Source organism: Auxenochlorella protothecoides, assembly GCF_000733215.1.
Source record: "Auxenochlorella protothecoides strain 0710 unplaced genomic scaffold scaffold22, whole genome shotgun sequence".
NCBI lineage: Eukaryota > Viridiplantae > Chlorophyta > Trebouxiophyceae > Chlorellales > Chlorellaceae > Auxenochlorella > Auxenochlorella protothecoides.
Window position 1 is genome coordinate 478734 of NW_011934209.1, and position 19788 is coordinate 498521.

Sequence of the window (19788 nt, forward strand, 5' to 3'; positions counted from 1 at the left end):
GGCGGAGAGTGTAGTGGTGCAGGCCAGGGGGGTGTAGGCTGCACGAGTCTTGCGATGGGAATGCGACGAATACATTGATTCCGACGCTGGACGCCGCTCCACCACCCCACAATCACTGTTTCCCCTACTAGTCCACCACACCCTCTCACTCACTGACCTCAGCACTTGAATACCCCAATCCACAGATCTTCAGCCACGTGGCGACGGGGTTCACCGACGGCAACCCCTACCTGCGGGAGCTGACGCTGAAGAGCATGGTTATCCTGGGGCCCAAGCTGAGCCAGAAGACGCTCAACCAGGTCCTGCTCAAGCACCTGGCCAAGCTGCAGGTGGGGTGTCTCGGTGTGGGGTGGAAAGGGCGGGAGGCGAGCATCGCGCGTTGGTGATGATCAGGGGTCCCGCCCAGTGGCACATCGTCAGGGTCTTGAGTTCCTCGACCCGCATCGGCCCTCTGCAATGTCTCGCCCCCAACCCACTCCCCTGCCCTGGTAACCCTTCCCGCCCACACCCCTGCCATCTCTCACCCCTCCCCACCTGTTTTGTCCGTCCCTTCCAGGTGGACGAGGAGCCCTCCATCCGGGCCAACACCACGGTCCTGCTGGGCACGCTGGCCACTCACCTGTCCGAGGCGACGTGCCGCAAGGTGCTGCTCAACGCCTTCACGCGCGCGCTGCGGGACGGGTTCCCGCCTGCCCGTGCGGCAGGGCTCAGGGTGAGGAGAAGGTGGATGGGAGCCGTGTGGAATGTAGGTATGGAGGGGGGAGGCAGTGCAGAGGAGTCGGGCAGGGCATGTCAGCCTGCGGATGCCCTACCACAGCGCAGCCCTGACCCACCCACTCCTCCGCAATCCCCCCAGGCCATCATCGCCACGGCCAAGTTCCACTCGCCGGAGGACGCGGCCACCAGGATCCTGCCCGCCATTGGCGCCTTGTGCATCGACCCCGTGGCCGAGGCGCGTGGAGGGGGAGGGCGAGGAAAGGCATTCCAACAGCCGCTTGTTCCCCCATGCCGCAACGGGGGGTCTGACAAGCGCCCGGCCCTTTCTCTGAAACATACCTTTTCTCACCCCCCCCCGCAAGTCCCCCTTTCCATCAAACCCCTCCCACCACCAATAGGTTCGTGCCTCGGCCCTGGACTGCCTGGAGCACTTTTCTGCGGTGCTCAAGGCCCACCAGCAGGATCTGACGGCCCGAGCGGAGGCCAGCACGGCGACCGGCGGCGGCCCCACCGCCTCCTCCTCCGGCGCCGGCAGCGCCACGGCCGGCGGGGGCCTGATGACTTCCCTGGGCTGGGCCGCCTCCAGCCTGGGCCTGGCCAGGGCCGGCGCAGCGTCCCCTGTCCCCACCGCGGCGGGTGGATCGGGCCAAGTGGGAGGCCCGGCGGCGGGTGGATCGGGAAGTGGGGCCGGGGCGCGCGCCGCGCCGGCGGGCCCCACGCCATCCGAGCGGCCGCGAAGCTCGGCAGCGCCCCCCTCGCCGCCCGACACCTTGGCCTCCGCAAGATCTCAGCAGCCGCTGGGAGCAGACGAGGGCTGGGACGAGGACGACGCCGACGGCCTGGCGGAGCATGGTGGGTGGCGCAAAAGTGTGTGTCTGTTGGGGGGCGGAAGGGGGAGTTTGGCCGCTTCTGCGTTCCAGGTTGGCTGCCTGGCGCTCGCATCACCAGGGACTGGCGCTCACCGCCGCGACCTGCCCGGTGCAGAGGAGGAGCTGGCGGCCCGGCGACGGCTCGCCAGCGCCAGCCTGCGCCCCGCGCCGCGCGCGCCCGTGCAGGCAAAGCCGAGGGGTCCGCCGAGCCACGTGGCGGCCCCGGCCCCCTCCAGCGGCGACGACTGGTTCGACCAGCCTGCCGCGGGGGCCGCGCCCCGGCCGCGCGCCGCGCTCGCGCCCCGGAGGGCAGCGGGGACGGCGGCTGCGGCGCCACGCAGGTCGGGGGCGGGGGGAGGCATGAAGCTGGGGGTGTCCAAGCTGGCCTCTGACGCCAAGCCCGCCGACTTTGACGAGTGGTGAAGCTCTGCATGGCGGTGTTGAAACCCGAACTTGGCGATGAGAGGAGCAGGGGATGATTGGGTGATGTCCTGTCGCCAGGGTTCTGTGCAGGGGCATGGGTCCTCCTGAGCCATCCGGCCACGCGGGTGGTGGTTCCGACATAATCCACCATGCGGCAAGACTCGCTCCACAATCGCCGCACTCTGAGCCCTCGAGGCGCCGTTAACTCTTGAAACCTCCGAGACTCCTGTTCGGACTTGGAGCGAGGCCCACAACCGCCCCACCCTCCCCCACCTCGACTTTCGGAGGCCCGACCACCCGCCCTGCCCTCGGGCGTTGCAGGGCACCGCCCCCGGGGCCCGGCCCCCGGCCCTCAGCATGGCAAAATCCCCGGAGAAGAAGAAATTTGCACACGAGCTGCTGCACCTGTCCTTCAACCAGGATCAGGGTTGTTTCGCGGTGGGCACCAGCAACGGCTTCCGGGTGCACAACTGCGAACCCTTCAAGGAGACGGTGCGCCGGGATGCTCGGCCTGGGCCGGCAGCCTTTAGGGACAGCGTTCGTGGGTGCTCTTCCTTCTGGGGCCGCGTCCATGCCGGCCAGGATTCTGAAGGGGGGAATGGGGAGGGTGCACACAGGATGCAAGGACATGGTGCCTGCCAGGAGGGGCAGGTGGCATCGTGCTCCGTCCTCCCACTCTGCAACTCGTTCCATCCCAAAGCTGCATTGCCGGTGGCATGCTCACCTCTACCTGAAGGCCTCGTCTTGGACAGACACAAGTCGCACAGCCCCGCACTCGCCCCACCAACCCACGATGAACGTCCGCCACGCCCGCGCAGTTCCGGCGGGAGTTCTCCAACGGCGGCATCGGCATCGTGGAGATGCTGTTCCGCAGCAACATCCTGGCCCTGGTGGGGGGCGGCCCCCTGCCCCGCTACCCGCCCAACAAGGTGATGCTGTGGGACGACCACCAGGGGCGCTGCATCGGCGAGCTCTCCTTCCGCTCGCGCGTGCGTCGCGTGGCCCTGCGCCGTGACCTGCTGGCCGTGGCCCTGGAGCACAAGGTCCTGGTCTACGCCTTCTCCGACCTGCGCCTGACCGCCAGCGTGGAGACCGCGGCCAACGCGGCGGGCCTGCTGGCGCTGTCCACCGGCCCCGACGCCGCGCTGCTGGCCTGCCCCGGGCTGCACAGCGGGCAGGTGCGGCTGGAGGCGTACGCGACGCGGCGCACGCGCTTCGTCCAGGCGCACTCTGGCGCGCTGGGCGCGCTGTGCCTCACACCCTCGGGCAAGCACCTGGCCACCGCCTCGGAGCGCGGCACGCTGCTCCGCGTCTGGAGCACCGCCGACGGCACGCGGCTGCAGGAGCTACGCCGCGGCACCGACGCCGCGCGCATCCACTCCCTGGCCTTCAGCGGGGGGAGGGGGGCGCTGGCCGCCACGCCCCCGGAGTGGCTGGCGGTCACCAGCGACCGCGGCACCGCGCACGTCTTCTCCCTGCGGCGGGGGCAGGGCGTGGGGCCGGCGGGGGACCGGGCCGATGGCGGTGGCGGCGCGCAGCAGCAGCAGCAGCCGGAGGGGAGGGCCAACCCCACCTCCAAGCTCGCCTTTGTCAGCGTGAGTCGGGGGCTGGGTGAAGTGACTCAAAGTCTGGGCCTGGGGTCCTGGTGGGACTTGCGCACGCAAATGCCCTGGGCTGCATTCCTGTGGCTCCTCATGCCGGCGCAGGGCTCGACAATGTACGTGCTGCCCTGTGCCTCGCTGCCAACTGGGTGCAACCCACACCCCTGCCCACCCCTCCGCCATCAGTCGTACCTGCCCCTCGCCGCGGGCTACTTCTCCTCGGAGCGCTCCTTTGCCCAGTTCCACCTCCCCGACGGCGCGCCGACCGTAGTGGGGTTTGGGCAGGAGCCGGGGACCCTGCTCCTGCTCTCCTCCTCGGGCCTCTTCTACAACCTGGCGTTCGACCCCCTAGTGGGGGGGGCCTGCGAGCAGGTGTCCTGCGTGCAGTTCATGGAGGAGGCCCCACGCCAGGGTGGGGGCTATTGACCCTGGGGACTGTGATTTGAAGGGTGGCCCGACGGGTGCCTGCACAGTGCCTGGGCCCCGCCGCTCCGAGCCCTTTGCCCCTGGGGCCTGTCCTTGGTGCGTGGCGGTGCTGACCCCAACCAGCCGCTGCACACCAAGCGCCGGTGCACTTCCATACATGCTTGTGTACAACAGCTCCCCTTATTGGGGTGGAGGCAATGATGACCTTGACACAGTACGGCCGTGCCACGCGGACGTTGCTGCAGTGTAAGATAAGCTACAGGAGCAGCTGGTCTGGGACAAACGCGTTCGCAAGGAGGATCCCTCGAATGAATTCAAACAGGAGGATGCTGCGTCAAGGGGCGTATTCCTTCCAGGCGCCGCCGTGCGCCAGCTGGCAGATGCCGTCGATGTCCAGCTCCGCGCTCTGGCCCCACCCTTTCCATGCGGGGCGGAAGTGTTCGTACAGGGGGTAGCACGCCTTGCCCAGCTCGGCTTCTGGCACGGCTGACGCCAGGCGGGCCATTGCGTCCTGTGAGGGCAAAGGAGGTGGAAAAGGAGGGTACCAACATTGCTGCAACGTATCCTTCTTCATCCAATGTACATGCTCTGCTTGGCCTCAGTCTGCACAACTTCGATCACATGCTTTGGACACCACCACAACTCATCCTCAAGGGTCCATCCAGGGCAGCAACCAACCCCTACACGCCAGGCCCTGCGCCAGGTCAGCATCCTCACCTTGACATCCTCCAGGTGGTCCTTAAAGGCGTGGCTCAGGTAGGTCTTTGCGGAGGCCGGCGCGAGGGTGCTGCCCTGACTGAAGGCGAGGTGGTGCCGACCCTTCTTCCTCACAGGGATGGACATGCCAAAGGCGTCGACATGCTCCACACCCATGTTCCTGTCTCGCTCCCTCCTCGCCTCCCTGTCCTCCTCGGTCACAGGAGAGTCGTGGTACAAGCCCAGGCTCTTCCCCTTGCTGTGAGCCAGCACTCCCGCTATGTACCTGGCATGATTGGGCGGGTTGTCATCATGAGCCTCCAGGTGCGGACAAATGTACACTCCAGCGTGAGCAACAGCCTCTTTCTCAAACTCACTTGCCGATCGTCACTGCCTCGTCCCAATGAAATCCCTGCTTCTCTGCCACCACAGCCGCCCACAAGGTGAGGACTGGGGCCCGATTAATTTTCAGAGGAGGTCTGGAGCTCACTGCTGCAGAGTGGATGTGTGATTCTGGGGCATGAGCGAGTAGCAATGCTCTGACATCCGACCAGAATGCTCCTGCCCTCGTCCTAAATTTAATCTTGCATGACCTGCCTTTCTCATGATCCTGTGATAGAGCCCTCCTGGTGTCCCCCACTCCATCCTCACTCTTTGCAGGAGACGTAGTCTCGGCCTGCAGTGGGCATGCATGAGTCTCCTGGTGGTGGACATTGTTCTGTGGTAATACCCTGCTAGGATCTGCAGGATCACTCAGCAGACATCCTGCATGGCTCAAATGGAATTCCTCTCTTAAAAGCCTTCCCTGACATAGTTGGGCATGCACAAGATCTCACCTTGTTGCTCGGGGAGGCCTTGTGAGCATCAGCTTCCTTTGGGTCGACGTCCTCCGTGTGATCGTCAGATTCAGCCTCTGACTGCAGCGAGGCATGGGAATTTCGTCAGCATCATGTCGGTCCCATGAGCAGCCACATGCCCTGGTTTCCGACACTTGCCTTCACAGCTCGCGATGCCTTATCTGCCTCGTCGGTTGGCGGAGCCTTGCGCTTTGGCATCTTGTTTTTGAAATTTCATGTCCGCATGGACAGGGTAAGGCTTTCCACGGACCCGTTACTGCGCACCTCATGTATGTTTTGCATGTCCGTGCGGCGCATGCCCTGCAGTGGATCTGAAAGCAGATCGGACATGAACACTGCCTTGGCTGAGCATAAACTGCCGACTGAGGGCACAGGAGCACTATTATGTAAACTTGCTGTGATTCACCCTCCTAATAACCATATTGAGCTGTATGAGGCAGGACGGCGCTACGATTTGACTCGAGCACTTCTTGGACGCCAGGAAGATTGCATAGCCCCTGATCAGTGCCTGGCACCTCCAGCATTCTATACAGGCTTGCAGCCCAGAATTCCTAGTGCCAGCGTCCTTAATAAATCTCAAGGTACAACTTTTCACAGGGAATATAACAGGAGTTCGACGGGGCCCCCTTTACGTGGGAAACATCTGAGTCGCACAATCGGATCTTGTGAAGAGATTTGGGAGGCAAGATATTAACCTGATTGGATGGTTGTGACCCTTTTCAAATCAGCGAAGAATTGAACCGATTCAGAAACTTTAGCCAGAAAGTAGTTTCCTAGACAAAGGATGACAGAATCAGAGAGCTCGGCCTCGGTTGGATTGACTTCAGTGGGGGTGCTGTCACGTAGGGGTGTATCTTATCTAGAGGGGAGGTTCAGTGTCGAGTGTTTAGGTCTCCCGCAGAACGCGCTTGAGAGTTAGATAATGCAAGGGTTCCCCACGCGAGGCCATTGACACTAATAATACTCCCGACCAAAAGATATATAAAATCTTGGAGACCCACAGCGCATGGGATACAATGGCAAGCTTCCCCCTCCGGCACTGTCTCGAGGATCACCCTGTGACGAGCTGAACAGACAGTCGCCCTCAGCCCCGAGGCATCTCGCCATCCCCTGCGCTTGTCACACTTTGGCCTGAAGTATCGGAGGGAGCCTCGCAGGGATACCGCTCCGTCTCGCATGCAGTCTGGGTACAGACCTCCAGGTGACCAGCACGACTGGGATGCGCGGCCATGCCTCCGCGGTGCCAGGAACCGGCTGGGGCTGGCTCCAGGCGTGCAGCGACGGCTCGCCAAGCACTCAATCCACCCTCCTTGGCGCAGGGGCACCCCAACTGGTCTGTTCGTGGTGCCGCACCCTGCTGACCTACCCCCAGGCAAGCGTGCAGCATGCCCTGGCCGCGAAGCCCAGTGCTGCCATGCTTGCAACACAGCACCTGAATGCGTGACTCCGCCCATTGCCCACGCAGGGCGCTCAACATGTGCGCTGTGCGTGCTGCCACCACATCACCGAGGTCCCGCGCCAGCCCCAGCCGGCGGCCGGGCCCAGCTCCGCGCCGCAGGCCGCGCAGGACATGGCGCAGCTCACGTGCACCAACCCGCGGTGCCGGGTGACGCTGACCTACCCGCGGGGCGCCTCACATGTGCACTGCGCCATGTGCGGCACGCTCAACGACGCCGCGCAGGTGGGGCCGGGACCGGCGGCACCAGGGGGGTTTGCCTGTGTGGTCTAGGGAGACGGGTTCTCACGGGTCGGCCAGGGTCCCACCTGTGCCCTGCCCCGGCCCTCGCTGCGCCAATGGTCGCTTCCAGGGTCCTGCGCCCTGGCATGCCGGCAGGCCCTTTTCCTCTCAGTGCAGCTGGGGACCTACATCTTCACACACACACACACACACACACACACATCCTTATGTATCACAGGCCAACCTGCTGGGCCACATCGTGTGGCGGGGGGTGCCAGATAACCCTGTCGTACGCGTACGGCGCTTGCTCCGTGAAGTGCGCGGTGTGCAACCACGTGACCCCGGTCCCCGGCGCGCCGGAGCCGTCGGCGCCACGCACTCAGGCGGTGATCGTGGAAAATCCCTCGTCCGTCGACGAGGCGGGGTTCGAGGTGCGGCAGGGGAGGAACATGCCTGTGTACCCCTTGCTCTCGTGGCGCAGGGAAGCCATTGGCACGAGGTGTGGGTTGGGGCGGGGGCTGAGGCGCAGCCCGGCGTCTGGGAGGCCACCATGCCAGCCCACCACTCGAGCCTCGCATGCCACGCCCCGCAGATCCCAAACATGGCACTGGGAGTCACGAGCGAACGATCGCAGCGCCCCTGATGCCCGCCTCCCCTTGAACGACGTTGAATGTACCCAAACCGCTGCAGCATGGTGCGGGGACAGGTAAATATAGCACTTGGAACATGTAGAAACCCCACTTGGCATATGCTTAATCTCCATTGCCGCGTTGAGTCTGTACAGAGGCGCAGCGAATAAGGACAAGTAGCAAGGCAGAAAGGTGTACCATGGAAAATACATGTACATGGCGGCATTCAGCTTGCAGTCATCGATGGAGTCTTGTCGCCGCGGAGCTGGTGCCTCTCAAGGCAGTCCTGCATTGTTGCAGCAAGTATCGGCCTGTAAACATGTCGAGGACGTGCATCGACCAGTGCCGATCCTCCTGCGGTGCAAGGAGAGGGACGTGAGTCAAAGGGAAACCAGAGGGATGAACAACCCTGACACTCCCGTGTCCGGCGCACGCCCCGGATGGGACACACCTCATCCTCCTCCTGAGACTCTCTGGCCTTCCGCCGCTCCGAGGTGCGCGAGAATGCGACTATGAAGATGGATCCCGCCAGCAGGGCAGACACCGCGGCGAGGACGACCCGCATGGGACAGACCATGGCTGCAGGGGCCGTGTACCAGCCCCTGTGCGGCGCGTTTCAAGCTCGAGGTACCCAGCACGGTGCGAGCGATTTTCTTTACTCTGCTGAATATAAATTGTGGGTGAACCGAGCTTGGCAAGTACTCTTGGTGGCCAGGGATGATGTCAGTCTGGCTTGGCTGGCCTGGTAACCGGCTTCCGGTCGCACGTGAGCGAATTTGTTTGCGCCCTGAGCAGAATTTAAAGCAACAGCTCCTGAAGTGTCGCCGGACGATGGCACGCGTTGCGAGACAGGCTCACTGGTCATTGCGGTGCCTTGGTTGCCTTGTGCAAGGGCCATGGAATGCATCCTTCCTGCACAGGTCTTATTTCTGGCCTGCAAGTGCTCACGTCCGTGACGGCATGTGGAGGTGCGCTCCCTCCACCACACTCGCATGCCAAACAGCTGGCATGCCCTCTCCATCGCCTATCACTCATCCTCCTCCCTGTCACGAGGGGCATTGTTGTTACATGGGGCTGCAGCACGGTTCAGGACCCGTACCGGTGTCTGTGAAGGGGTGCTGGCATGCTGCGCCGCGCCTCCGACCAGGACTGCTCGACCTGTGGGACGAGGAACGAGCAAGTGCTGTGAGGACGGGGTGGGAGGAGGCCAGCTCCCTGGCACAGCCGCTGCGGCATCCTGCCACCCAGGCTGACGTGCTCTGTATCAGGCTACCACACGCTGCATGTTCAGATACCCACCCACCCTCCGTACTCACCACGAGGAGGTCAGAGGGCGAAACAAAGATCAAGTCCAGGAGGATGTCGCTGCTCTGCAGCAGGCGATGGTTTGACCCTGGAGGGCGGGGGGGTGGGGGCCCTGGCGCGCGCCTCCAGCGCTTGGGCTCCGGGGTCGGGGGCTTGCGCGGGTCCAGCACGCACACCTTGGGGTATCGTGGTGGGGGGCGGAATGTGGCCGGAGATCACGAGGTGACGGTGGGTGTGCTGTGAGCGCACGGAAAGAGTCCAGCCCCAGGAACTTTCGGGAAGGAGTGGGCATGCATCCCGTTGCCCCATGCACTGGCCACCAGCAATCATGATCACTTCCCCACCACCAACACACGCCGGCTCACCCCGGTGCTGGAGTGCAGGAGGAAGACGGAGGGCAGGGTGGGGTGGGCAGACACGCCCTGCAAGCCACCCCCCAGCTGCTGCAGCGCCGCCTTCAGCGCCTTCCTGCCGTGCTCCTCCCCCGGGACGACCTCCCCGCCGGGCACGCTGTGCATGCACACCTCGCCGCTCAGCGTGAGGCTGAGCAGGGTGGAGGAGTCGCAGGAGAAGGCGAGGCCCACGATCGGCGCGCCGGCCTCGCCCGACGAGACGGGGGCCGGCGCCACCAGCTCGCCGCGCGCCACGTTGATCAGCTGGATGCGCCGCCGGAAGGTGAGCGCCAGGAACCTGCCGGGAGTTAGAGGGGTGGGTTGGGGGGGGCCATGGAAGGCTGGCGGCCGCAGGGTGTGGGCGACATGGCGACGGGCGGCGACAGTCCAGCTGCAGGTATCAGGTGTCGCGTCCAGCCCAACACGCAGGAGAGGGTGGCACCTCGCCCTCCCGCCTGGCAGGTTGGTGCAGTGTCCCATCCTCCCAACAGTCGGTGCACGAGCTGCCTGCAACATCTGGTCGTCCCTCCCCACCGGATTTGCCCTCTTTCATCCAGGACAGCGTTCGCCCCAACCTCCCTGGACCCGCCCCAGGCAGGCTCTGCGTGCCACCCACCCCCTCCGGCTCAATAAAACGCTCTCGCACCTCCCGTCGGGGCTGGCGACCAGGTGTTGCGCCACCGGCTCCAGAGCCCGGGCCGCGCTCAGCTGGCGCTCGCGCATGGACCAGGGGCGGTGGCGGAGATCGTGCACGGCGCGCACGGCGCGGACTGCCGACGGGGTCGACGCCAGATCGACGAGGTGCAGGCTGCCGTCCAGGCTCACGCTGGCCAACGTGGCGGTGCCGGGGACAAAGGCCAGCAGGTGCGCGGCGGGCAGCGCCGCGGGCAGGGGGATGGGGGCAAAGCCCGCGCGCGGCGCGGCGGCCTCGGGCCCTGGTGCAGCGCTGCCCACGCGCAGGCATACGGTCCGCTGCGCATCCGAGAAGGCCAGCAGCGCGCCGTCGGAGGAGAGCGCGGCAGCGCGCACGTGGCGCCCTGCCGGCGTGCTGATGCTGGCCAGACGCTCCGGGCCGGGGGCGAGGCCGGGATCTGCGTCGGGCGCGGCCCGGGGCAGGGCCCAGAGGTCGAGGTCGCCGCGCAGCGCGCACACCGCCAGCGCTGCCGCAGGGGGGGTGGCGGCGACGGCGGCGGCGCCGGGGGCGGCGGCGGGGCTGGTGGCCACGGCCGGACGCTGCGGCGCGTGCTGCACCGGTGCGGGGTGCTGCTTGAGGAAGCGCGGCGCGGAGTGTGCCAGCAGCACCGCGTCGTTGCCGCCGGACAGCAGGATGCCGCCCTCCCGGGCCTGGCCGGGGCCGGCCGCCAGCGCCAGCGCGCGCACGTCGTGGCTGTGCGGGCGCTTGGCGGAGAGGAAGGCCCAGCGCCCGTCGGCGCCGCGCGCGAAGAGAGCCAGGGCGGGGTCCACTCCCGCCGCCCACACGCGGTCGCCGGTGGGGGAAGCGGCCAGCGCCAGCACGTCGGCGCTGTGCTGCGTGAAGCTGCGCACGGAGCATGGGAGCGGGGGCGTCAAGATAGGGTCCGCGCCGAGCGGGGGGAGGCACGGCTGATACCGGAGGGCTGAAGTGAAGTAATGAGAGGAATGCTGCGTCGGCATGCAATGTTCGGGACCGCTAGGCACAATGCAGATTCGCCCCTCACCTGGCCAGGCGGGTGCCGTGGGTGCCCTCCCAGAAGGAGACCTGGCCCGAGGAGTCGCCCACTACCAGCGTGCCGTCGGGCAGGAAGAGCAGGGCCCAGATGACGAGGTCGGCCGCCGCGCCGGCGGTGCGCAGGGAGATGCGCAGCAGCTCGCGCCCAGTGGCCGCCTCCCGCAGGTGCACCGCGCCGTCCACGCCCGCGGCCGCCAGGCTGGCGCCGGAGGGGTGCCAGGCCAGGGCCACCACGCGGCCGGCCGCGGCGGGGAAGGCGCGGTCGTAGGCCGCGCCGGGGACGCCGGGGGTCACGCTGAACAGGCGCACCGCGCCGTCCTCGCAGGCGGCCGCCAGGCGCGCGAGGCCCTCGGCGGCGGGGCGGGGCGGGGCGGGGGCCAGCGCCCAGACCGCGCCGCCGTAGGAGTCGTCGGTGGCCAGCGGGAGGGCGGAGGCGCCGTCTACTTCGGAGATCATGCCGGAGAAGCCGGAGACGAAGACGCGGGGGTCCTGGCGAGCCTCGCCGGTCTCCACTATGGCCGAGCAGGTCAGGGCCGAGGCCGCCTCGCCGGGGATGCACTGTGCAGGACGTGAGGGAGGGGAGGTGGGAGGAAGGTGGGAGGCGCGATGGCTGGGGCAGGCACACGGCTCGAGACGGGGTGGGGCACCAGCGGCACCGTTGTTTTGGATGCATGGGAAACCCCCACAAGTGTACGCCTACGTGAATGAGGTGGGGGCCGTTGAGGTCATAGAACTCCACGTCCCCGTCCTCCCGCACGGCCACGCCCAGGCTGCCGTCCCGGCTGGCTGCCAGGTGAGAGATGGGGCTGGGGCGCCAGTCCGCCAGTCGGGACTTGTGCAGGGCAACGTATGCATGGGGCGTGACGGCAGCACTGGACTCGGAGGCATTGGACTTTCGTTTCCTCCTCTCCCGGGGTGTGGTGGGGGGCGCCATGCCGGGAGGTGCGAGGCGAGCGCCGGGTGGGAGGCTACTGGCGCGCCTGCATCCTTACAGCGTGCAAGGGGGTCAAAGTCGCGCAGAAGTACTGCTTCCTGCACTGTACTGTGGATACAGCTAATCCAAATTATGTAAACGCATTCGTTCCACGATTCGAAACGACGCAGAGGGGAGGGCAAACGAGTCCCAGCATTGCGCGCACCCTGAGCTGGAGCCACGTGAGCCGCATTGACCCCGGAAACACCCATCATGCGCAGGGTGGGAGCACCGACCACGCTCCCTCCCCCGACGAGCACGGGTTGGCGCGACTACAAGCCCTGCCGTGGGCCATGTATTCACCCCCTGCTCATTCCAATTCGATTTTGCGGGATATTTTGAGAGGGCACTTACGGTCCTCGCCGGGCGCGCTTCAACAGCAGGGTCTGTATTGACTTGCAGCATGAACAGCCTGTTCCGCGCAAGCAGGGATCTCCTGCGGGCATCGGCCACCCGTGGCTATGCCTCTGCCTCCTTTCCCGATCGCAAGGTCGCCGTGCTCGGCGCCGCTGGTACGTCCCCGTGCTCCCACTCCCTATGTGATTGCGGAGATGCCCCACGCACTCCACGTGCTCCTTGCTCCTGCCCTGCTAGGGTTGATCTAGTCTCGCTTCTTAGACCATTGGATGCATGTGCGATGCTCCACACCCCAGATCCCCGACCACGGCCGGCCCTCACCCCGCACGCACCCCTCACGTAATCCGCAGGTGGTATCGGGCAGCCTCTGTCCCTCCTCCTCAAGGTGGGGCTCGAGCATGGATTGTGCGCTGGAATAATCTGGGAGTGACTGGCTGAATGTGTCGTCTGGGGTTGCAACCGTCCTGGTTCAATGTATTCCCTTTGTGTTGCTGTGTGGTGAGTGTCTTAGCTGCCACCATGTGCTGTGGCCTGTGGACTCCGACCCTGGTGCAGCCAGCCCTCCCTGCCGTGCTTGACCCATGCCGCCCCTTCTTCCCTCCAAACAGCTGAACCCCTACGTGACAGAGCTGGCGCTGTACGATATTGCGGGCACGCCCGGCGTGGCGGCCGACATCTCGCACATCAACTCCAAGGGCCGCGTGAAGGGGTACGCAGGCGAGGATCAGCTGGGGGAGGCGCTGAAGGGCGCGGACGTGATCGTCATCCCCGCCGGCGTGCCGCGCAAGCCCGGCATGACCCGCGACGACCTGTTCAAGATCAACGCCGGCATCGTTCGTGCTTTGGTGGAGGCGGCGGCGCGCCACGCCCCCGGCGCCATCCTGAACATCATCTCCAACCCCGTCAACTCCACCGTCCCCATCGCTGCGGAGGTGCTGAAGGCCGCGGGCGTGTACGACAAGCGCAAGGTGCTGGGCGTGACCACGCTGGACGTGGTCCGCGCCAAGACCTTCTACGCCGAGAAGGCGGGCGTCGACGTGGGCAAGGTGGACGTGCCCGTGGTGGGCGGGCACGCGGGCATCACCATCCTCCCCCTCTTCTCCCAGACTGTGCCCACGCCCAACGTGGACCTGTCCCCCGCCGACATCGACGCGCTGACCAAGCGCACGCAGGAGGGCGGCACCGAGGTGGTCCAGGCCAAGGCGGGGAAGGGCTCCGCGACGCTGTCCATGGCTTACGCTGGCGCGCTCATGGCCGATGCATGCCTGCGCGGCCTTAACGGCGACTCCGATGTCGTGGAGTGTGCGTATGTGGAGTCCACTGTCACCGACCTGCCCTTCTTTGCGTCCAAGGTCCGCCTGGGCCGCGCCGGCGTGGAGGAGGTTTATGGTCTGGGCGAGCTCAACGACTATGAGCGCGCGGGGCTGAAGTCCCTGGTGCCGGAGCTCCAGGCCTCCATCGACAAGGGCGTGAAGTTCATGCAGGAGGCGTGAGCGCAGGCGATGCGCGTGAGCGGCGCATGCCCTCCGCGGCGTCGACCCGTGGCTGGGTCTCGGCAACGACACGGTGCCCAAACCTGGCCCAGGCCACGCGGTGGCGTGCCCCTTCTGTGTAGTCTGCTGCTACTTTAGGTGTAACAGTCCCTGGTCTTGAGAAGAGATCTGGAGGAGGGGATTGTAGTCAAACTGGCTGCCATGAGAAAACGAGAGATTGCTGTCCGCCTCTCTGCCCTGTGACCCATGCTGTTCCTGGCAACATGATGGGTGTGAAGGGTTATCACACAACGTGCAACAGCCAGGGCACGCGGGCAACGCAGACCGCGCGGCGTCAAGATCTTCTCGGTGGCGGGTCGAGCGGCCCTGGACTCGGACAAGCTGGCGCTCGTGGCTCAGTACAGGCCCAGCACCTTCCACCAAGCGCCTGCGGAGGGGAGGGCGGCATTGATGGATGTAGCTGTACCGCGCAGTGTGGCTCAGGTGAGAGGTGCCTGGGACACCTTCTTGCACTTCCCCCGTCTCAGCATCACTTTCCAGTACCACGTCCAACTTTCACACCGTGCCCTCCCTCCCCAGCACTCACTTCCCACGCCGACCCAGACGACAAGGTAGATGACGGAGAAGATGAAGCCAAATTGGTACCACTTGGCCTGGGGTACATAACCCGTGCCGTAGTAGGGTGGGGCGGAGCCGATGCCGTACGTGGTCAGGCAGCCCATCACGTTGGACAGCTGGCCTGCGATGCGACGATAGGGGGGGAAGAAAGGGCGGTGTTGGTGAGGAAGGTGGGAAAGGTGCGACTGACGGGCATACTGGTCCGCATGTACATGCCTGCCTCAGACGCATTCCAACCATGGGATGCCTGCCAGCACAGGGGGCAAAGTCTCCTGGCACCCATTCCCAGCCGTCGACCACTCTCACCCAGGGCCAGGGCGGCCACGATCCCAGGCGTCCCGCAGGCGATGGACACCGAGACAAAGGCAGTGTACATAGCGCCGATGTGCGCGGCGCCGCTGGCGAAGAAGTAGTGCGAGTAGAAGTAGAGGGCGGTGACCACGCCAAAGGCGGCCTGCCAGCTCAGGCCCAGGCCACCCACCATGCCCACCACCTAGTCCGGAAGACGGGGGGTAGGGGGGAACATGGTGAGGCAACGCAGGCGAGGGGTCTCAACCCCTCCTGCGCCCGGCATAGTACGCTGGGCCCACACCCAGAAATCCCCGGCCCCACCTTGTCGGAGAACCAGGAGATGAAGCCGTACTTGTTGAGGTAGGCAGCCATGGCGATGAGCGCCGCAAACCAGGTGAGCGTGTCCCAGGCCTGGTTGTCAGACAGGCACTGCTCCCAGGTCACCACATCTTGAGGGAGGTGGGGATGGGTGGTGCATGGGAGGGGCACTCTTGAGTACGAGCAGGTGTGCGGAGTGTCAGAGGGCGGCCTCCCCGCCTGCGTTTGTTGATACAACCAGCATGCGCATGGGTGATGGGGAAACCAAGAGTGGATCCCGGCATCCTCGCTGCCAGCAGCTGTTTCCCCTCCCACAAAACAAGACTCACTGGTGACGAGCAGGATGGAGAGGCCGGCGAGGGCGGCCGCCACGGCGTTGATCCCCAGGGACTGCCCGCCGATCCACAGGCACACCGTCAGGCCCAGCGCAAAGGCCGTGATCTTCTCGTCGCGGCTCATTGGGCCCAGGCGCTTGAGCTCCTCCTTGGCCTGAGCGTGTGTGTGTGTGTGTGGAAAAGGGGTTTGGAGGGTTGAGAAGGGGACGCGAAGGGTGTGTGCTGGGTTCCAGGGCAGGTCCAGGGCTTGCGTAAGAAGTCTTGTGGCTGGAGGAGACTGGAAGCATGAGCGAACTTCAGCGCTCCTGCCACAGGGTCCCAGAAACTCATTCAAAGGGACCCGTTTGAGAATCAAGCCGTAGTCTGGTGTGCCCCCCACCCCATGAGCCTTCCCTGCACACCTTGGCGGGGGCGTCAGGCGTGTCCTTGACCTGGGGAGGGTACAGAACGTACATGAGGGCGGGGGTGAGCAGCAGACACACGAGGCCAGGGGCGAGGGCCGACAGCGCCCAGGTTCCTGCGAGGACGTGCATGGGTGGGCAAGGGTGAGGGGGGAGGTGAGATTCAAGGTGCATGGAGTACCAGTGCTCCCATGCAGCTTCAGCGGGGCCCGCAGGGCCGGCGCGGCTTTGGGAACTGCCCAGAGCCGGCGCTTCATGGCAGGCCATGTGATGGTTCTCGAGAGCCCGACGCCCTGCTCCTCCTTCCATCCCAGCAAAACGCAGCCCTTGTCCCCAGCTCACCCCAGGAGATGGTGTATCCCAACGTCTCCGCCGCCAGGTTGACGGCGAGAGGGTTGGCCGCCATGGCCGTGATGAACATGGCGCTGGAGATGGTGGTGGAAAGGAAGCACGTCATCATCAGGTAGCTCCCCATCTTGCCCTCGGTGCCGTTGGCGGGGTCAGACCCTGTAAGTTTGGGGTAAGAGGGTGGGGAGTGGGGAGTGAGATGGTTGGGATCCCATGCTGATGGACCATACTGTTAATCAAGCTCACGGTCCAAGTGCGATCTCTCACGCTTCATCAACCCTGCTCTCCCGCTCACTAAAACCACCATGCCACGCACCGCATGCCAGGCACAGCGCCTTGGCCAGGGGCAGGAAGAGGCCCCCGGCGCGAGCCGCCACGGAGGGGATGGCCGGCGCCAGCAGGGCCTCGGCCAGGGTCAGTGAGTAAGTCAGGCCCAGCGTGGTCTTGCCGAACACCGACACGATGGAGTAGGCGATGCGCGCGCCCAGGCCGGAGCGGATGAAGCCACCCGACAGCCAGAAGGCGATGGCGATGAGCCAGGGGATCTCGTTGGCAAAGGCGCTGAAGGCGGCCTGGAAGGTGAGGATGCCCGTGAGCTGGGCGGCGCCCAGGCCCATCATGGCCACCGCGCCGAGGGGGAGGGGCTGCGTGATGATCCCGGCAATGGTGCCCAGGAAGATGCCCAGCAGGCGCCAGGCCGGCAGGCCCACGCCGGCGGGGGCGGGGATGGCCCAGATGGCGGCGCCCAGGCCGACGCAGATGGCCAGCTTCTTCAGGTCCGCCTGCTTCGCCTTCTTGGCTGTGAATGGGGGGGAAGCAGGGATGGTGATGCATGCTCCTCAGCGGGTCACCATTGGGGTTCCCTGGAAACTCGCATCACGTCCCCAAACCATGGCCATGTGTGATCACCACTTGGCGCATCATACTCTCAGAAGGCGCGCTCGGTTACATGTCCAATGCAATGCCAGCGCCTGTCCACGCCCACATCGATGCGCACCCGGGGGCTTGGCAGGCGCAGGGCTGGCCGCTGCTGCCTGGGCCTGGATGCGCACGCATGGCCCAGCGCCGAGCACAGGACGGATGTGGCATGGCTTTGGTTTGCTTGCAATCAAGTGTGGGAGGGCGGGGCAGCCACGATGTCCAAGGCCGGGAACCCTGGTGGGTACGAAACCGTGCCGAGCAGCGGCACACTGCAAGGGGGGACGCTGTAGACAAAGCATGGTGTGCTTTGAATGTAGTCTAGGGATCCTGTGTTTTGTGTAAGGGATTCTGGCGCTGGCAGGAGGGGAGCAAGACCTGGATCAGGTGCCCTCATCTGTTAGCGGGTCGTTCGGCTCACGCCGGATGAGAAAAAGTGCGCTCCGAGTTTCGGCGCGTGGGTCTCCGTTGTCAAGCATCACGTCACGGGCCACAGCCGTAGCGGTGGGATCCCAGGGTCGCCCGAGTCTAGCTGTGAAATTCAGAGTCCTGCTGGGATCGAGCATGTCGCGTGTGGTGCCACCCTGACCTCTTTGAACCGGCCAAGCGGGTTGGAGGTGGCTGACAGACCCCACCAAGCATGCTGCTCGACACTCAGTGGGCCCACATCTTGGCAGGATGCTTCGCCCTCTCAGCCATCTTGATATCTCTGGGCCAGGTGAGATCGAGTGGGTATGGACTAGGCTGTCAGCCCCGGGTCGCTCCACGGATCGAGGTCGGTGGCAGGGTCTTGAGCCACGGATCCATACCTTGTACCACTCTCGCAGATAATTCAACACCTCCGACATTACTCGGAGCCAGTCTTCCAGGTGGGCACCTGGGAAGTGTGGGAGCGTCCCCTGATCAATCCCAGTGCGTGTGTGTCACCCGGGCCCGCTCAAGAGCTCCATCACTCTACCCACCTCCACAGCGCTACATCGTGCGCATCATCTTCCTGGTCCCTGTCTACGCCATGGCCTCCTGGCCTTCCCTAATAGCCCCTGGCAGCGCCGTTTACCTGGCAGCCGCTCGTGACTGGTGCGCAGAAGGGTGCCAGGGTGGGACCCTCCTACCCCACCTGCAGCATGTACAGGGAGTGTATGGTGCTCGTGGGAAAGTTGTTCCTGGTGAGAGGATCCCATATTCTCCCACCCCTCCCTTCTTTCCGTGACTGGATCCCCTTCCCTTAGTCCCGTCATACCTCCCTGCGTCGCCCACCAAGCACTTCCCCCCTACCCCTCACCAAACAACAACAGCTACGAGGCTCTGGTGATCTACAACTTCATGTCGCTGTGCCTGGCCTACGTCGGTGGTCCCGGCGCGGTGGAGACCAAGATGGCGGGCTACATGCTGCGCCCCAGCTGGTGGACCTGGACCTGCTGCCTGCCGCCGCTGCCAGTGAACGGGCGCTTCGTGCGCTGGACCAAGCAGGGTGCGCTCCAGTTCGTCATCATCAAGCCCATCCTGGCGGTGCTGGTGGTGGCCCTGTACGCCACGGGAAATTACAAGGAGGGGAGCTGGGCGGCGGACCAGGGCTACGTCTACATCACGGTGATCTACAACCTGACCTACTCCATCGCGCTCTACGCCCTCCTCCTCTTCTACCTGGGCACGCACGAGCTGCTGGTGCCCTTCAGGCCCCTCCTCAAGTTCATCCTCATCAAGTCGGTCATCTTCCTCTCCTTCTGGCAGGCGGGTTACGTTGCGGCTGCCGGGTGGTTTGGGGGGGGGGAGGGGGGGAGAAGCGGTGGGCTGAACTGGTGCGGCGAGCATGAGGGGGCAGGTCGATGCTCCCGCCCTGAGGATCAACCCACAAATACACACTTCCCTCCAGCACACGTGGGACCTGGTCCTTCATCCATCCACCTGACCCACTGTGCGCACCCTGCCCCTTCATCCCACGCTATCTTGCAGGGCTTCTTCATCGCCATCTGCAGTGCGGCGGGGCTGGTGAAGAGTGCGGAGGAGGGCGTGAACATCCAGAACTTCCTGCTGTGCATGGAGATGCTGCCTGCGGCCATCTGCATGCTCTTTGCCTTCCCCTACGCCCCCTACGTTGTGGCGGGGGGCGGGCTGTCAGGGGGCAATGTGACGCACGCCATCAGCATCAGGTGGGGTTGTTGGAATGTGTGCTTTGAAGGTTTGGGAGAGGACGGGGAAAAGGGGAGCTGCTGTGCCAGCACCGCATATCCTCGGCATGTTCCAGAGATATCACTCTCTGGGGACATGCCTTTGACGATCATCGCTGCGGGTGTGCAGACGAGCACATTGGCTGCCTGCACCGGATTTGAGATGCGACTGCAACCCATGCTGCAGCCGCACCCCTCCTTGCTCCTCCAGCCTCGGTTCGCTCCATCCGGCCTGGGATGCCGTGCATGTGCCAGCTCCTCCCTCCC

General features: G+C 65.1%; 7 protein-coding genes across 7 annotated transcripts in view; 4 read left to right on the forward strand and 3 right to left on the reverse strand.

Moving 5' to 3' along the window:
- F751_2413 (putative inactive serine/threonine-protein kinase scy1) overlaps positions 1-4036 on the forward strand; it is a gene marked incomplete at both ends in the record, with an annotated part of 6897 nt that extends 2861 nt beyond the window's left edge. The window contains 7 exons of the mRNA XM_011399281.1: positions 186-329; positions 557-712; positions 857-943; positions 1116-1367; positions 1512-1586; positions 2828-3604; positions 3797-4036. Of these exons, the coding sequence (XP_011397583.1) occupies positions 186-329; positions 557-712; positions 857-943; positions 1116-1367; positions 1512-1586; positions 2828-3604; positions 3797-4036 (1731 nt within the window). The remainder of the gene's footprint in view (positions 1-185; positions 330-556; positions 713-856; positions 944-1115; positions 1368-1511; positions 1587-2827; positions 3605-3796) is intronic.
- Positions 4037-4370: 334 nt separating this feature from the next.
- F751_2414 (hypothetical protein) lies at positions 4371-4909 on the reverse strand (the record flags this gene model as incomplete). Its single annotated transcript, XM_011399282.1, has 2 exons — positions 4371-4547; positions 4754-4909. The coding sequence occupies 2 exons, from the start codon at positions 4907-4909 to the stop codon at positions 4371-4373; spliced, it is 333 nt and encodes a 110-aa protein (XP_011397584.1).
- Positions 4910-8408: 3499 nt separating this feature from the next.
- Positions 8409-8645, forward strand: F751_2415 (hypothetical protein; the record flags this gene model as incomplete). Its single annotated transcript, XM_011399283.1, has 1 exon — positions 8409-8645. One exon carries the CDS (start codon positions 8409-8411, stop codon positions 8643-8645), a length of 237 nt encoding a protein of 78 aa, XP_011397585.1.
- A 337-nt stretch (positions 8646-8982) lies between these two features.
- Positions 8983-12235, reverse strand: F751_2416 (Cirhin; the record flags this gene model as incomplete). Its single annotated transcript, XM_011399284.1, has 6 exons — positions 8983-9054; positions 9213-9377; positions 9567-9891; positions 10240-11130; positions 11291-11859; positions 12002-12235. 6 exons carry the CDS (start codon positions 12233-12235, stop codon positions 8983-8985), a joined length of 2256 nt encoding a protein of 751 aa, XP_011397586.1.
- Positions 12236-12677: 442 nt separating this feature from the next.
- F751_2417 (Malate dehydrogenase, mitochondrial) lies at positions 12678-14124 on the forward strand (the record flags this gene model as incomplete). Its single annotated transcript, XM_011399285.1, has 4 exons — positions 12678-12786; positions 12982-13016; positions 13240-13476; positions 13564-14124. The coding sequence occupies 4 exons, from the start codon at positions 12678-12680 to the stop codon at positions 14122-14124; spliced, it is 942 nt and encodes a 313-aa protein (XP_011397587.1).
- A 395-nt stretch (positions 14125-14519) lies between these two features.
- F751_2418 (Dicarboxylate transporter 1, chloroplastic) lies at positions 14520-17524 on the reverse strand (the record flags this gene model as incomplete). The annotated part of the gene is made up of 9 exons (XM_011399286.1): positions 14520-14551; positions 14711-14863; positions 15049-15235; positions 15355-15482; positions 15681-15840; positions 16088-16203; positions 16430-16594; positions 16752-17234; positions 17488-17524. 9 exons carry the CDS (start codon positions 17522-17524, stop codon positions 14520-14522), a joined length of 1461 nt encoding a protein of 486 aa, XP_011397588.1.
- A 469-nt stretch (positions 17525-17993) lies between these two features.
- F751_2419 (Transmembrane protein 184B) overlaps positions 17994-19788 on the forward strand; it is a gene marked incomplete at both ends in the record, with an annotated part of 3255 nt that continues 1460 nt past the window's right edge. Inside the window, 5 exons of the mRNA XM_011399287.1 lie at positions 17994-18071; positions 18181-18222; positions 18324-18430; positions 18649-19093; positions 19307-19503. Coding sequence (XP_011397589.1) covers positions 17994-18071; positions 18181-18222; positions 18324-18430; positions 18649-19093; positions 19307-19503 — 869 coding nt within the window. The remainder of the gene's footprint in view (positions 18072-18180; positions 18223-18323; positions 18431-18648; positions 19094-19306; positions 19504-19788) is intronic.